The sequence below is a fragment of the Podarcis cretensis genome (genome assembly GCF_951804945.1).
Source record: "Podarcis cretensis genome assembly, chromosome: 3".
Lineage (NCBI taxonomy): Eukaryota > Metazoa > Chordata > Lepidosauria > Squamata > Lacertidae > Podarcis > Podarcis cretensis.
In genome coordinates, this window is record NC_137172.1 from 27,838,300 (window position 1) to 27,855,687 (window position 17,388).

Consider the following 17,388-nt stretch of genomic DNA (forward strand, 5'->3'; position numbering starts at 1 on the left):
GTTGTGTTCCCATGAAGTGCAGAGGAAGGAAACCAGAATACCATGAATTCAGGAAGCTTCTTTTTTTCTACTCTTGTTCAACCAACCAACTAACTAGCCACATTGCGTATGGCTCACATCTCCAGGTGGCAATGAGAGCGAACAGATTTCAGCAAGTTAGATTACAGCGAACTGGGGCTTTTAATACAGTAAACGGTGCCTGCGGTATGCCCACATTCTACACCTCCCAAGCCTTGCCCCACCCCTCGTTCATCCTAAAATTAACCGTTAAGTTTTGAGGGTGCTGGGTGCCCATCTTAACACCCAAGAGGTACTGTAGGGAAGGAGATGGTCTTTCAGATATTTGAAGCCTCTGCAAGAGAACTGAATGAGCCTCCACAGCATTAAATAATTAAAAAATAGTCCAGTAGCACCTTAGAGACCAAGTAAGCTTGTTCTAGGTATAAGCTTTTGTGTGCATGCACACTTCTTCACGAAAACTTATACCTTAAACAAATTTAGTTGGTCTCTAAGGTGCTATTTTTAAAATTTTTATTTCGACTGCGTCAGACCAACATGTCTACCTACTTGGAGCTAGCATTAAATCATGTCAGTTTTGACTATGCATCAGTGTAGAAATCGATCAAAGGTTCTCGGACTGCCCACTCCATAGACTCCCCAAGTATTACAAAGGACGAGTTCACACATGTATATTTGTGACACTCTGACTTTGCAACGCCATTGCGCAGGTGAAACGGGCAATTGTTTCATACCAAAAACTTTCAACGAACCTATGTGTACAACCACAAGTCACCGAGAGATATGTCAATGCATATTATACGTGTGCCTGCTGCCTCAATGATATAAAGCTGCCATCAGACTAATCTGAACACACACACACCCCAGTCCCACCCAGGAGAAATGCATTATTCTACAGCAGAAAAGCACATTGTACAATCCTCTGCACGTTGATTTAAAAGTAAGGCCTGTTGCGTCCAATGGGGCTTAATCCCTAGCTGTAAAACTGTTTAGAATTGTGGTCTTTAAGAAGGAAGTTCTAAGCAAACCATCTTGCTTCAAGCGTTTTGATGTTACCACAAAATGTTTTGTTTGCCTCTAAGGTTTTAGTTTCATTTCGTAGAGCCATGCCATATCACTTGCTCCACGTGCCAATAGAAGCCACGAGCGTTTTACATACCCCTTGGCTACACTTTTCAAAGTTCATTCTTTTACGAGTCCACTTTTCTCTCAAGACGTTTGAAGTACAGTACTAAAGTACTGCTGTTTCCCATGTCGTTCTGAGTGTGTTTGTTGGGGGAAGGAATCCTCAACGTTTCTAAAAAATATTTTTAAATATTTTCTTCTTTAGACATGCTTTTTAACAGTGAATGTTTAAAGCGCCATGATGTGTATATTATTTTTAAAGCTGTTTCCCCCCCCCCCGAGCTACCCAGTCTCAATCAAATGTAAATCACACAATCACACAAAGCAAGCCGCTCATTCAGGCCATACATACAGACTTGATCTGGAAGGTTTCTGACATAAATGGCATTAACAAAAAAACTGTCAATGTAAGCGGTGAAGAAACTGCATTTATTTAACCCAAAATCTAGGAGGAGTGGGGGATAGGCCCAATTAAACCACAGTTATGAGCTAACCTGAATCTACCCAATCCAGAACCCTCATTCTGACATTAGCCAAATAGGGAAATGTAGATTGGGGAGATGGGTAATTGAAAGTGACTCAGTTGCAGCATCATGTATAATGTTCAGCTGGACAAAGGAACTTTAAGTTAAATAATAAAATACCAAACTCTCCTAACCTTGCACCAGAGTTTGGAGAATCCACCTGCCCAGCCCTTTCTTTCAAATTAACTGTAAGCTTAACCACAGTTTGTTCCCACCAACAGTCTCCCCCAAACAGCACCCTTGTTGTGGCTGGACCAGGTGTAGACCATTCAGCCCCTTGAATGGGTAACCACTGAAAGCCCTGCTAAAGAGCAGGACATGACTCGAGTAAAATAAAGAAATAAATACAGTGGTATCTCAAGTTAAGAACTTAATTCGTTCTGAAGCACCACTTTAGCTAATGGGGCCTCCTGCTGCCGCCGTGCTGCTGCTGCGTGATTTCTGTTCTCATCCTGAAGCAAAGTTCTTAACCCGAGGTACTATTTCTGGGTTAGCGGAGTCTGTAACCTGAAGCGTCTGTAACCTGAAGGGTCTGTAACCCGAGGTACCACTGTACTAATTACCAACATGAAATTGCTCTAATATCTACAGACAGTAAGTTGCAGCTAGATATGTCTGACTTTTCCAAGTTAGGCAATACACATTTCAAATGTTTTCAAATACTGTATGAATATTCTGCCTTCATCTCCCTGACCTACACAGTCTCCCCCCTCCCCATTTTTCAAGGCTGAGAGCCTAGCAAAACCTCAATATGGTCTTAAGATATTTGCCGCAAAGAGTTCAGGCTTCAATACTCAACACAATGGGAACAAGCTCTCCATTCACTGGTGGGAGTCAGCAGGGAGAAGGGTTTGCCATCCTCAGCAAATTATTTTTATAAACAGCGAATTAAAACCATGAAGGCGCTCTCATTCCAAAGCCCACAGGAGAAAGTTCTGACCCCTCTAGAAGAATCCCGTGGAATGAAAACAAAGAATCCAAGAACATTAAATCCAACACATGACCATACAAAAACACCCACTATGAAAAAGTCACGTAACTTTCAAAAGGTGCCTGGCCTAGTCTATTCTGTTCCAGGTTTCACAACAGGTCTGCAACATTTTACCGATAATATTGAAGGAAAGCTCGGCTATTAAAAGTCTGCCAAAATTTGGCCCCCCTTGGAAGATACCTGCAGCCATGCAGGACCTATTTTCCTATGGTGTGCATTGTGAGCATGAATTCTGCAGCCATATGCATGAGACCAGTGTGGGTACTTGGGGTGAAAAAAGATTGGGGGGGATCCACATCCTGAAGCAAAATAATCTGATCAGCAGCCCCCAGTTCAAAGGCAGACTGGTACAGTAGGATACCCAAACTAATCAAGATGATGAAAAGTGCACTGTTTAGAAACAATAGTTACCTGACCAAAGGATTAATATTTGCACTAAAAATTGCAAAATGGAGGGAAGGCACTTAAAAACAGTGTTCTCACACTGCAACAGTTTTAAACATGCAAAAAGAGTATATTGCAAAGCAGACTGAAATGTTTAAGGAAACTATGAGTGCCTTCTTCCTTGCTAGGAAACAATGGGTGCAGGGAGAGATGGAGGCACAACTGTTTTTCCTTCTTGATTTATAACTCCCCTTGCCATCACAAAACAGATTTTCATCCTGCATCGTTTTCCAGGAAAGTTAGAATCACAGGATGAGAAGAACAGGCTGGTAGATAAACAATGACAGAACACTGCTCACATTACGAGTTCCTCACTTTATCTTACTTTGCTCTGGATGCCGAGACAGAGAAAAAAATATGTATCTGGGAAAATTGATCCTGGTTAGAATCACAAACTATGAGCCTGGCATGGAAGAGGCAGACAAAATGGAATCCACAAAGACGGATGAGTGAAATTAATGCAACTCAGTTGGACTTCAAAATACCGCATGATAAGCCAACTTGCTGTCCTCTGCATAAACATCTAGTTGCCACTGTGTTTTTGATGTGGGGGCCTTTTGTAAATGTGACCTTCAATATTTCATACAGATAATTATTTATGGTGTTTTTCTTTCCTCTCAAGCCCTGGGAAATGTCACACTGGTTAGGGAATGGACCTGGTATAAGGAGCTGAGTTCCTGTGGCATTGGACATCTTAAAGGCCCACAGCAGGCTTAAGGATGATTCACATAACCAACCCATGTGAGAAAGGATGCGTGAGGGGGCTCAGCCATGCTGCAGCCACACCACCTGTTTTAACGTTACTCCTGATTTGTTTCTGTGCAGATGTAACACTACTGCAAAGTTAAAGCAACCCGCAAATGGAGGGGGGAATTCATACCAGAAAACACATGGAAGTCTGCACCAGGCCTTAAAATTTACTGAAAATGTAAAAAACAAACAATACCGTACTTCTTGAGCTCTGTAGCCTGCTTTCATATTACACTAATTTCAATGCAAGTGAATAGGCCTTGGCACATTACAGTTCAGTGGGCCTGAGGAGATTCAAATGCCACTCATGTTCTTTCAGGAAGAAGTTCAAAACCTGTGTCTATCTAGAAACACTAAAATGGCAGCTCAGGATTTCTGCTGGAATCATCCACAGTGACCTAGACTGGAGAAAATCTAGAGCCACTGCTGAACTCAACGAGGCATGTTTCTGAGACGACACAAATAGGATTGCAGCGTAAGTCAGGTAACACGGCCATATGGTGGATTTTGTCTGTGCAACTAGAGAGCCGTGTAAACATGGCCGTTTGATCTGCAAGTATTATAAACAGGGATCTATATCAGCAGCAAGGGATGCATTACACTTGAAGAGCCGACTTAAATTAGCAATCCATGCAAATATCTGTCCTTCAGAGGGCCATAAAGACTGCTTTATACCAGGTAACTATTCAAATTGCAGGTGCTTCAGCTACACCAGACAAGTACTGTACTTCCACCTGCAGACGGCTGGCAATACAGAGAACAACTGGATGGCCACAAATTTGCCGTTTAATGGGTCTGTAATTAAAGTACCGACTTTTGGGGGGAGGGGAGAGGAAGTGCTCACATTCCTGCCTGATGTTGCTTAAGCCTCATTTATTTATTTAATTTAATTTGTGAATTGCTACGTATGAAGCACTTTGAAGCAATCTTACAATACAATAAAACCACATATAAAACAACTGCATGCATGAAAACAATCAAAACAATTTTGAATCCAATGCAGACACAGGGCTCAGCTACATTGGCAAAGAAAACGAGCCTTATGTGCGTTGTTTATGCATTCTAACACTGTGACACCAGATGGCACTGCAGAGTTCTGTTTTTGCTTACCCCCTTCCCCTCTGAAAGTCAGCCTAAAATTGCCTCCATATGTAAATCTTATGCAAATTTATGCTACGGACTGGTCCCCAGAGTTTTTTCAGTACAGTGGTACCTCTGGATGCGATGGGATCCATTCCGGAGCCCCGTTCGCATCATGAGCAGAACGCAACCTGAGTCTGCACGGGTCGCGATTCGCCGTGTCTGCGTGTGATGTCATTCTGAGTGTCTGCGCATGTGCGAGCGGCGAAACCCGGAAGTAAATTTTAATGTTCTGTTGGAAGCCGCCCAGAGTGGCTGGGGAAACCCAGCCAGATGGGCAGGGTATAAACAATAAATAATAATTATTATTATTATTATTACTACTACTACTACCCCCTGTTCTGTTACTTCCAGGGTGCCGCGGGATGCAACCTGAAAAGATTCAGCCTGAAGCAAACGTAACAAGAGATATGACTGTACCTAGCAACTCTTCCTGAGATACCCTCCCTGCAAACCATGGTCTCAAAATTGGGAGCAAATGTTACATTCAGCAGTGATCAACACTGCTTACGTCACCTTGTGGTAGGTGAGCCATTGCTGCTGGGTGATCCAGGCAGCAGCCAAGTTAGCACAGTACCACTGCACCAGCGCAGTCAATCTGGCATCACCCCGTTTGGCACCTCACCCCGCCTGGTAAGCACCAGCGACTCACCTGCCAGGAGGTCAGGTAAGCCCCTCCACCCCACCGAGCCATCTGCCATTGGTGACACCTGCAGCAAGGCAGCGGTCTTAACTACGAAAAGTATAATGAAACAGAGCTTTGGGTACCTTGTGACTTCTTGCTGTAGTCTGGCAACACTGGGCACGTAGAACATGACCCCAAAGAACAGCAAAGGCTCGCTGGCAAACTTGTCCAGCTGCTTTTTCAGCGGTTTCTCCAATTCCACCCATCGCACTTGCTGGCTCTTGCTGTGAAACCAAAGGCCAAAATAGTGTGTCTGGAGAGGGGGAGGAAGAGTTTAAAAGCAGGTTTATTCGCTGGGCAAGTTTACAAAGAGCAAAAACCCCTCTCCCATTTCCTTCCTCCCATAAATTAAAAACTATGTGTATTAACAGTTACCAAATAATAATAGGTTTCATTTTTATGAACCTAAGAAGTTGCCTCAGACCAAGTCAGAGCTGCAGAACTATCCAGAGCCGCTGGTACAATGTCTGGCATTGAAACCCCAGGGGGACAATTCTCAGCCTTACCTTAAGATGCCAAGGATTGAACCAGAGGCCTTCCACATGCAAGGTAAATGCTCTACTGCTAAGCTACTGCTTCATTCTTCCATCCTATACTAAATGGCAAACTAGTTAGTTCTCCAACTCTGGACATCCAAGCTTGGGCAATAATTCATGTGACTTTTCACAGCAGCTTAGTGGTGGAATTTCACAGGGCATCTGGGCTTGTGAATGGGTTCAAGACATTCTGGGATTCTGGCACCAACATACACCTTGCACTTACGATTTATGATCAAAAAAAGAGTGGGAAACAACTGAATGTTTGCCAGTCCTGAGATCAGAATAAATGTAACACTTCTTCATCCTTTGATTACTCCTAAGGGATCAGGAATAAGCAATTCAAAGTGTTGGGGCTGACTTTGAAAGCCCTAAATGGCCTCAGTCATGTATACCTGAAGGAGCGTCTCCACCCCCCATCGTTCAGCCCGGACACTGAGGTCCAGCGCTGAGGGCCTTCTGGTGGTTCTCTCGCTGCGAGAAGTGAGGTTACAGGGAACCAGGCAGAGGGCCTTCTTGGTAGTGGCGCCTGCCCTGCCTCCCAGCAGATGTCAAGGCAATAAACAACTATTTTACTTTTAAAAGACAACTGAAGGCAGCCCTGTTTAGGGATGTTTTAAATGTCTGATGCTGTATTGTTTTTAATATTCGGTTGGAAGCCGCCCAGAGTGGCTGGGGAAACCCAGCCAGATGGGCAGGGTATAAATAATAAATTATTATTATTATTATTATTATTATTATTATTATTATTATTATTATTATATCGCACCTCTCTCAAACGTATGTTTCCTCCCTCCTCGCGCCCTCCCAAATGGCTTGATGTTATAATTGGTTAAAGGAAGAACTATAACTCAGAAGTAGAGAAAATGCTTTGCATGCAGAAGCTCCCAGATGGGGGAGAACCCTACTGGAGACACTGCAGGGATAGATGAACAAATATAAAGACAGCTCCCTGCATCACCACGGACATCAACCATGGTTAGCTCTAATCAGAGCGAGATCATGAACCAAGGTTTGAAGCCAATTTCAGATCCTGGGTTAGAAACAAAACAACTGAATCAGAGTGATTACCATTATTTCATGTATCAGCGTAAATTCGGGTTTCCAGTACTGGTTGTGTCCCATGAGTCCAAGCAGTGGGTGTGGTTTATACTTACATCATTTTGAGGCAGTACAGTAGAACAGTACAGTAATTAAAAGCAGCTTCTAACAGAAGCAGCTTCCAGTGGGATTTAAAAATAAATAAATAGATGTACTACAGTCAGGGAAAGAGGCATAATTCTTCAGGAGAGATTCCAGAAACAATGTTATTTATTTATTTATTTATTTAAAAAGGATTATCTGAAGCTCGTCCAACATTCCAAGCAAAAAAAAAAAACGAGTGAGCCGCAAATTTCTCTCCTCGGTGCCTGGCAAGCAAGTGCCGGTTTGCACAAAAAGCTGCCCACTGTGTACAGCTCAAGACATTTATGTGATGACTAGACCAGAGTGAGTGGGGGAGGAACTGGCCTCGATGGAATGCAGCAGGAGCAGGAATGACTTATCCTGCATTAAAAGCACATGGCTTCACTAGCTGAACAATCAGGTTGCATTCGCGAGTTGTGAATTTTGTCAGTAAAATATGGGGGTGGGAAAGGTGCCTTGTAACTATTTTCCAGTGAAATACAGTGGTACCTTGGTCCTAAAACTTAATCCGTTCCAGAAGTCTGTTCAACTCCCAAAATCGTTTGAAAACCAAGGCACGGCTTCTGATTGGCTGCAGGAGCTTCCTGCACGCAAGTGGAAGCCACATCGGAGGTTCGGCTTCCGAAAAACATTGGCAAACCGGAACACATAATTCCAAGTTTGTGGTGTTCGGGAGCCGATTTATTCAGTGACTAAGCTGTTCAAGAACCAAGGTACCACTGTACAGAAATATTCACGGGAGTGGAACTCTGAACATGTTTGATGCCCTGCCTCAACGTGGAAACATTAACACGAAAAGGAGCCTTTTCGCTTATGGAGAAACAGAATGAAGTTCTCTTTCAGACCACTTAAGAGAGTTAGGACCTGACAGGAAATATCACTGAATCACCATCCAAACCGTAGGTAATGGACTTTTATGTAAGCAGGGTACGTTTGCCAAAGTTCCACTCAGTGATAAGATCGGGCCAGTTCCAAGAATAACATGACTCTAATAAACAGATTCCAAATGACAAACAGCTCGAGCTAAAAATATGCCAAATTGCAGGCGGCAGATGGTCTTTTCCTGGGTTACCCTCACCTCTCGCAATTCTAGCCTCTGAGCCACGGCCTCCAGACATTCCTGCCCGGTGCTCTCCACAGAGAGAGTGCACTCAATTACGTTGTTGTCCAACAAGCGGATCCGAGTCATAAAGCAGTTCTTGCTCCGGACATTGTAGCGCCTGGTCCTTCGCAATTTCAACCCAAACGGCATGGCTGCTGGGGCTTCGCCTTCTCACGCTTTAGATCTTCTTAGCAAGAGAGACTTGAATATCGCGGCTCCAGAGGCTGCTCTTCTCCTCCAAGATTGGGAAAGGTTGCCCATGCCAAAGGCAGATCCCTGCTGGGGGAAAACACACACACAAATGGAGAAATGAGGTTTATTTGCTTAGGGTTAAGTGGGGCAGAACATTTGCCTTTATGCAAGTAACGGTCATCGCCTTGCAAGAACAGTTAAAACCAGCTTCCTCCCACCCAGACAGAATTATCTTCATTACTATCGCTGATTTATTAATCACCTTCCTAGCCACCATCTAAAGGCAATTTACATATAATTAAGAACAATTAAACTTGACACAAGCCAGAAATGACAGCTTGCTTTGAAGGAGCATGCTCTGTCCCACATGCACAAACACAACATTCTCCATAGTAATGGCATTGCAAAGATACACTGTCCTATTTTAACTCTCTGACCGCATCCACACGTCATGTTAAGCCGCAAACCAGGGGTCACCAAACTTCTTAGGCTCATGGGTACTTCGGGATTTCTGAACAAGTGCCATGGGCATCACACTCTGTTGTTTTTCTCCCACTTCTGCAAATTAACTTCCATCCCCAATAGAAAGTGTAAACACACACACACTTTGCATTGCCAAGCAATGCGGTTCAATGTCTGATCCAGTAGACTCAATCTGAGTCTTGCAAAGCAGGCAGAGAGCTGAAGGAGTAAACGAGAGGAGTAAACGAGAGAAGGAGTAAAGGAGACATCACACTTCCTTCTTCTGTTCTATGAATAAAATTAGTCGCCTCATGACTAAGGGGGCAATGGGGGCAGGGGCATTCAGAGCCCTCGTGGATGCCAGCGGAAGACCACATGGACATGATTCAACCCACATGCACCTTGTTGGTAACTCTTGCCATAGACCATGGCCTACTGTGAACAAGCAACACGGTAGTACATGTTGCTGAATTGCTCCCATGTCGCCCTGCCCTTCCATGAGCCAGAAGAAACAAAACAATTTTTCCCAGAAACTGTGCTGTGCGGATAGAGAGCCATTTTGGACAAACAAGTTTCCCACTCCCCTTCTCCTGAGTGCCTCCTCTACTTGTTTTTTAGCACATGCTAAAGATGTTCCTCTTTCAACAAGCCTTCTAAAAGTATTTATCCCAGCTGGCCTCTGTGCTGGATCTGAATTGATTTTATGTGTGTGTTGCTTTTTTAAAACAGATTTTATATTTAGAGGGTTATGGTTATACAGCGGACGCTCAGGTTGCGAACGTGATCTGTGCGGGATGCAAGTTTGCAACCCGCGTCTGTGCACACGCGGGTCGCGATTCGGCGCTTCTGCACATGCACAAAGTGCGACTTAGCGCTTCTGTGCATGCGCAACCGCCAAAACCTGGAAGTAACCTGTCCATAACCCGAAAAAACGCAACCTGAAGCGGCTGTAACTGTATATGTGTGTGTGTGAGCATGCAACTGTTTTTAACTGTTCTGTATATGTACAGTGGTGCCCCGCAAGACGAATGCCTCGCAAGACAGAAAACCCGCTAGACGAAAGGGTTTTCCGTTTTGGAGGTGCTTCGCAAAACGAATTTCCTATGGGCTTGCTTTGCAAGACGAAAATGTCTTGCGAGTTCCTGCGGGTTTTTTTCCCTCCCCCCCTTTTTCTAAGCCGCTAAGCCGCTTATCAGCTGATCCGCTAAGCCGCTAAGCCGCTTAACAGCTGATCCGCTAAGCCACTTATCAGCTGATCCGCTAAGCCGCTTAACAGCTGATCCGCTAAGCCGCTTATCAGCTGATCCGCTAAGCCGCTTAACAGCTGATCCGCTAAGCCGCTTATCAGCTGATCCGCTAAGCCGCTAATCAGCTGATCCGCTAAGCCCCTAAGCCGCTAATAGCGCTAATCCGCTAAGCCGCTAATGGGCTTGCTTCACAAGACGAAAAAACCGCAAGACGAAGAGACTCGCGGAACGGATTCTTTTCGTCTTGCGAGGCACCACTGTAATTTTTATATATGTCACTATATTGTAAATTGCTTCAAGTTGCCTCATGGGAAGTGATTCATAAATGAAATTATTATTAATACTAATGGTTCTAATAATAATTCTCTCCTTCTTTCCCCCATGACTGTAAACCATGGGTGAGGAACCTGTGTCTCTCTGGCTCTGGTTGAATTCCAACTCCCATCAGTCCCATTGGTCAGGGGTTATTTATTTATTCCCTGCCCTTCATCCCAAGGTCCCTAAGAATGATGGGAGCTGGAGTCTAACAACACCTGAAAGGCCACAGGTTTCCCATCCCTAGTGCAAACCATGGTTTAGAGCTACATTTACAGCAAACACTAACCCTGTTCCCTCATAAACCTGAACTGGAAAACATGGCTCCAAAACTAGCAGCAGCCATGGTTTGCATCTAACGCTAAACCATGATTAACTCTGACATGAAAGGAATTCACTCTGAAGCAGCGAGCAAAAATCATATTTGCTCCCAAGGACAACTCGTAATTTGCAACCATGGCTTAAGAAAAGCCAAGAGGTTGTGTTGGATTAAAAGGCATATAAGAATTAAGGTTTTTTGAGGAATAAAACCTCAAGTTCTAATATACACCTATAGCTAACGAACATTCTGCAATATGCCCAAGACAATAGCTTGATATGAAGTAGTGGAAAGAATGAAAGGAAACTCAACAAAGGTCACAGAGGATAGGGCTACATAGTGCCTGAGCTCTGCTTTTGTAAACTGCAGTTTTGCCGGTGGACTTTATCTAAACTTATTGTTTCATTAAAATACATTTCCATTCACTAGAGCAGTCACACCCTTAGACTAAATTAACTATTTGATAGTTCTCTATTAAGATAAATAAATATAACTTCCATTCTTTTCGGCATTCAGAACTCAGCTGGATGAGAAAGAAGGAAAACGCAAACTGCAAACACTCTATACAAAATGTAGGAAGAAAATGGATAGATGAAGGCTGCAATCCTATATATCCATATACCTGGGAGTAAGACTCATTGAACTCAATGGGGCTTAACTTCAAGTAGATATGTATAAAATTGCATGGTCAACACTGAGCAAGGAGGAGTCAAGATATCATTTTGCTCCTATTCGGAACTACGAATTCTTAAAAATAAAGAACAGGGCACTTTTCCTCCTTTGTTCTTTTATGGAATTAAACTCATGTAGCTTATTTATCAGAGAAACCATGAGACATAGTAAACTAGTATTCCAAGAACTTGTTTGATTTCTTGCCATGGAATGTGCTTCACAATTTGTAACACAAAGCAAGTACAATTCGATATAAAGTTTTCTTTTCAAAAAATAAAAAAGTACATAAATTTATCTTAAATAGGCCTGCCCAAATGCTTTGTGCATCTGTTCACAGTGAAGGCACAAGATGCTATTTAAAAAATGCCGTGAGAAACATTCCCGTGAAACAAGCTGTGCTTGTACAGGATGGAATGTAATACTGATTTTGGTCACCTTCATCAAATAAAACACCCTTCAGATGGTGCTGATCTGTACCTTTAGATCCTGCAAGGGGGGGGGTGATTTACAGGGAAAGTGTGGTAAGCATTTTAGACATGCCTTGACTCAGTTACTTTCCCACTCCTAGATCAGGGGTGGGAAGGTTGATCAAGATCCACAGGAGGTAGGAAAGCAGGTAGATCTGTGGGTGCTTTGCAGTGGTTGGGAGAGTAAGTATCTGACTCACAATTCCTCTGCAAAAGATCTCTCGCTCCTGTAAACAAAGCTGATGAAAATAAAGAAAGCTTAGCAGGAAACCTGGGATGATATTTTGTGTGAAAGGACTGCAAGCTCAGTTCTGTTGAGGACAGAGAAATCCCTGAGCTGAATGTGTGGTCATACACTCCCTACGCCTAAAATCTATGTGGATGCCTGCTCTCTTCAGCCACTATCTTGCAGCTGACTTTGACTGGTGGATCCTGAGGTTCTACTAAAACAGGGCTGGGGAACATGTGGTCCTCCAAATGTTGCTATACAGTCATACATTGGATCCCAAACGCCTTGTGACTCGAACGTTTTGGCTCCCAAACGCCGCAAATCCGGAAGTGAGTGTTCTGGTTTGCAAATGTTCTTTGGAACGCGAACGTCCGACGCAGCCTCCAATTGCGTGCAGGAAGCTCCTGCAGCCAATCAGAAGCTGCACCTTGGTTGTTGAACGTTTTTGGAAGTCGAATGGATTTCTGGAATGTATTCTGTTCAACAACCAAGGTACAACCGTACTGATAGGAGTTGGGAGTCCAAAACTGTCTGGAGGGCAAAAGGTTTCCGACTCATGTACTGAAAGAACACAGTAGATCTTACAGGCCTAAAGAGTTGAGAGTAAAGTCTCCTTAGGAGAATTTTTTTAAAAAACCTTTCTGGGAACAGTTCCTGAAAGGCAAGTCAGAACTACAAAGCATGCAAAGCTGAAAACTTTCCTTGCTTTAAATTTTAATAGATTACGAACCTTGGTACATACATGGTGGCATCTGTTGAAGTTTCGTTACCAGACGTCTTGCTGCTATCTCAGACATTCTGGATGTAGCAGCTACTAAATAGTAAGGGATAGCCAGGATTTGGAAGCTGCCTCGAATAAACTTAAGGTAGCTAGCATGCACCAGGTAGTTTTCCTGTATTGATTCTCCAGGTTATTCCCTGGCATGCTCTGCCTGCATAATTTTTGCTTGATGTTATCTTGCACTATCTGAAGGAAATGTTAACGTAAGACTGGCTGACTAGAACAGTAAACCACTCCACGCTGCAATGTTATCTTGCAATTGTATCGTAACTTAGCTGGCATGCCAGTCTTGGAGAAGGCTGGCTTATGAATTCCTTGATGTGCAGCGGCAACCTGTTTAAAGTTTCTTTTGCATAGCACAGAATAACAGCAAACAAGTCTCACTAAACTCAGCAAGGTGTATTCCCCTATAAATCTGCACTAGGAGGGCAGCTTTGGTAAAGCCTTCCATTGTTTCCAGCAGGACTTTGGGTGACTAATTTTCCGTCGTTCAGGTCAACATGTTAAATGGAAGAATAGCTTACGACTATTCCCATCAACCTCCTTTATGTCACAGGCTTATAGCAGCACAGCAAAACTCACAAGCAAGTTCATCTTAGATATATACATGTATACATGTTAATATATGCTCTTTCCCTTTTTAAAAACAAAATATTACTAACAGCCTCTGGAATTCTTCCAGCATTCCGTATATTACAGAACTATAGCACACCTATCTGAACTATGCAGTTCTGGGCATGGCATGGATAAGGGGATAATTAGCACAACTTGCTTGATGAGGTGCAAGCCTGCACTTTTAAGACAGGGCATTAAAGAAGTGCCAAATTCCAGAGACAGGTCTCATCTGGAAAGATTTGCTTACTTACCTGCTGTTGAATATGTAGCTGCAAGAATAAAAGCAGGTTTTTAAAAGGAACAGTTTTTCAGCTAGCTAGCAGCTTCTAGAGCTTCCCATTTCAAGTTACGATCGATTTAGCCACTATTTTTTACCACATACACAAGGCTATGTCCAGCTGTCCGGTCTCAAGTGCTCCAGCAGGGTCCACTGTGGGGAAATTATAATGGCAGGTAGCTTCCCAGATCCAGCTGCTGCCACCAGATAAGCCCACAGCTGGGGAAGGAACCAGCCAGACAACAGGATCCCTGGCTACTAGCCATAATGGCTATGCTTTGCCTCCACGGCTGGAAGCAGTAATGCTTTTCTGAATCCCAGTTGCTGGAAACCAATATCCCAATTCAATTCAGGACTTCCCACAGTTTTGGGGAGGGGGGGAAATGTTAGGAGTTTCAAACTCAGATCTTGTTAAGTTACACATACTTTGGTCCTACCTAAGCCTTTCTTTCTAGTGGAAAGCAGGAAAGATGCTCTCAAATTGCCACAGCTGGCTGTGACATTCCTTTTTAATGTTGTTGTTTTTTCCTGGCACTTCTTGCTTGTGCTGCTGCTGCTGCTGCAAAAAAGGCTTCCCTCTTGGAAATATCCCTAGTATATTCATTCATTTCAGGAATGCTTTGTTCCTCGTGGTTCCACCCCCAGGGCTGTGGGGAGACAGAGATTATGGAACTCTTAATCAGTACTGAACAGTTAACCATTAAATCAGCACCCTGGGCTACATGGGCTGCCCAGCGAAAGTGAAGGAACCTCCTTGTCTGAGGCTCACGTTTTATTCAGCATTTGGGTTTGCAGTGGGAACACTGTTGACGACACACCTGTTTCCTTTGGCATGGAAAGGGATGTGTGCCATTAAACATCCATTCATCTGGCTGCCCTAATCAAAAAAAGAAATCTTCACGGTCAGAGTACACAGGGATGAAAGATACGTTACCTGTCACAACAGCCACATAAAATGTGGGCTGGAGCTGTTTTGCAATGAAACAGTCTCTGTTTCTTTGTTTGTTTATAAGATTTCTTGATACCCACCCTTCACCATAAGGTCCCAGGTCAGGTTACAGCAGTATACTCATACAATTTAAAAGAATTGACGCAGTAAAGGAGTTTATACGCAGCTATTAAAAACAAGTACAGGGGTGCCCCGCAAGACGAATGCCTCGCAAGACGAAAAACCCGCTAGATGAAAGGGTTTTCCGTCTTGGAGGCGCTTCGCAAAACGAATTTCCCTATGGGCTTGCTTTGCAAGACGAAATGTCTTGCGAGTTTTTCCGACTTTCCCCCCTTCCCCCCCCCTTTTTCTAAGCCGCTAAGCCGCTTATCCGCTAAGCTGATAAGCCGCTAAAAGCCGCTAAAAGCCGCTAAGCCGCTAATAGCGCTAATCCGCTAAGCCGTCAATGGGCTTGCTTCGCAAGACGAAAAAACCACTAGACGAAGAGAATCGCGGAACGGATTCTTTTCGTCTCGCGAGGCACCACTGTAAAACAATTTCAAATGGATAGATTTAGAAAGCAAAGTTCCCCCAAGGATCAGTACTGCGACCTGCACTTTTTAATTTGTTCAGTGAGGCACCACTGTAAAACAATTTCAAATGGATAGATTTAGAAAGCAAAGTTCCCCCAAGGATCAGTACTGCGACCTGCACTTTTTAATTTGTTCAGAAATGACCAGGAGTCAAGGGTGAGCAGTTCGGTGGCCAATTTCCTGACAACACTAAATCATTCAAGTTTGTTGAAACACAAAGGGATTGTGCTCCAAACGGACATCCCCAAACTGAGTGACTATGTTGTGAAACGGCAAATGCAATTAAATACAAACAAATGTAAAAATGATGCCTGTCAGGTCAAAAAATCTTAACTTCACATATACACTCATGGGGTCTGAACTAGCAGTGACTGACCAGGAGTGAGACTTGGGAGTAGATGGTAGACAGCTCAATGAAGATGTTGAGCCTGTATGCGCAGCCGCTGTGAAAAAGGCTGGTTTTATGCAAGGGATCATTAGGAAACAAATTGAAAATAAAGCTACTGATATCATAATGCCGTTCTAGAATTTCATGGCACAATTTCATTTGGAATACTGTGTACAGTTTCAGTAGGCTCACCTCAAAAAATGATATTGTAGAGCTGGAAATGGTTCAGAAAAGTACAACCAAAATGATCAAGGGGAAGAAGGACTTCCCTATCAGGAAAGACTGCAGTATTTGGGACTTTATAGTTTAAGGGAAAGGAGAGTTAAGAGGTAACATGACAGAAGTTCATATAATTATGCAAGGCATGGAGCAAGTGGATAGAGAAAAGCTTTTTCTCCCCTTGTCATCACACTAGACCTCATGGATGTCCAATGAAGCTAAATGTTGGAAGATTAAAAACAGATAGAAGAACGTTCTTAGTCACAGAGCACATTGTTAAACTGTGGAACTCACTCCAACAGGAGGCAGTGATGGCAAACCGACTTGGGTACAAAACTGTGGAGGAGAACACTATCAATAGCTACTCCCCACAATGGCTATGCTCTGCCTCCACTCGGTCGGCGGCAATAACGCTTCTTAATACCAGTCTCTATAACCACAGGACAGAAGAGTTTGCAGGTTTCCCACAGGTATCTGATTAGGCACTGTGATAACACGATGCTGGAATGGATGGGACACCGGCTTGATCCAACAGACTCTTATGTTCTTTTGAGTTTGATAATTTAGGGGCTGACACAGACAAAACCCTCTCCCAGACCATCATTCCCCACACTTCTGAGGGTGGTGGAACTACCAAGAGATCAATACAAGTAGATTAAACTGTTCTACTTCAACTAGTGTGTAGGGATGCATAACAGGGTCACGTCTCAGGGCATATTTTTAGCAGAAACTTAAACCTAGTTTACAAGGAATTCCAGCACCATGGGGAACTATCATTCTGCAAAGGATTTCTAACAGAGAATTCTTATTCCTTCACCAAACAATTCCCAGGGTCATTAGGCAGAAGGATATAGCTGTTAAAGTTCTATAAAGCTGATATAATTTTGCAGTGTAGATCTGCCCCTAAGCTAATGTAGGTCACTAGAGTGGCACCACCAAGATTTTCCTTGCTGCTTTTTCCTTCCAGAAAAGGGGGGGGGGGCAGAAATAAAAGTAGGTCAAAGAGAGAAGTTGAAAACTAGAGAAGGAAGTAGAGGGGTGTACGGAAAGAGAAAAGATATACAGTACAGAAATTAAAGGTTGGTCTCCTCTTGCAAATTGGAATTAAAGGTAAGTCCTGGGTCTGAAAAAGATCTACAGAATAAGTACACCATATATATTATCAGTCCTATAGACCAAAAATC

The 17,388-nt window shown here is 43.4% G+C and overlaps 1 protein-coding gene across 2 annotated transcripts in view; it reads right to left on the minus strand.

The window, feature by feature from the left end:
- PTPN14 (protein tyrosine phosphatase non-receptor type 14) overlaps window positions 1-17,388 on the minus strand; it is a 115,729-nt gene that overhangs the window by 62,591 nt on the left and 35,750 nt on the right. Inside the window, exons 2-3 of one of the 2 annotated variants that reach the window (XM_079968490.1) lie at window positions 8,477-8,776; window positions 5,761-5,930 (exon numbers count right to left, since the gene is read on the minus strand). In XM_079968490.1, the coding sequence (XP_079824616.1) occupies window positions 5,761-5,930; window positions 8,477-8,650 (344 nt within the window). In that variant the 5' untranslated portion in view covers window positions 8,651-8,776. Of the gene's footprint in view, window positions 1-5,760; window positions 5,931-8,476; window positions 8,780-17,388 lie in introns of both variants that reach the window. The other variant, XM_079968489.1, reaches the window with a different exon arrangement.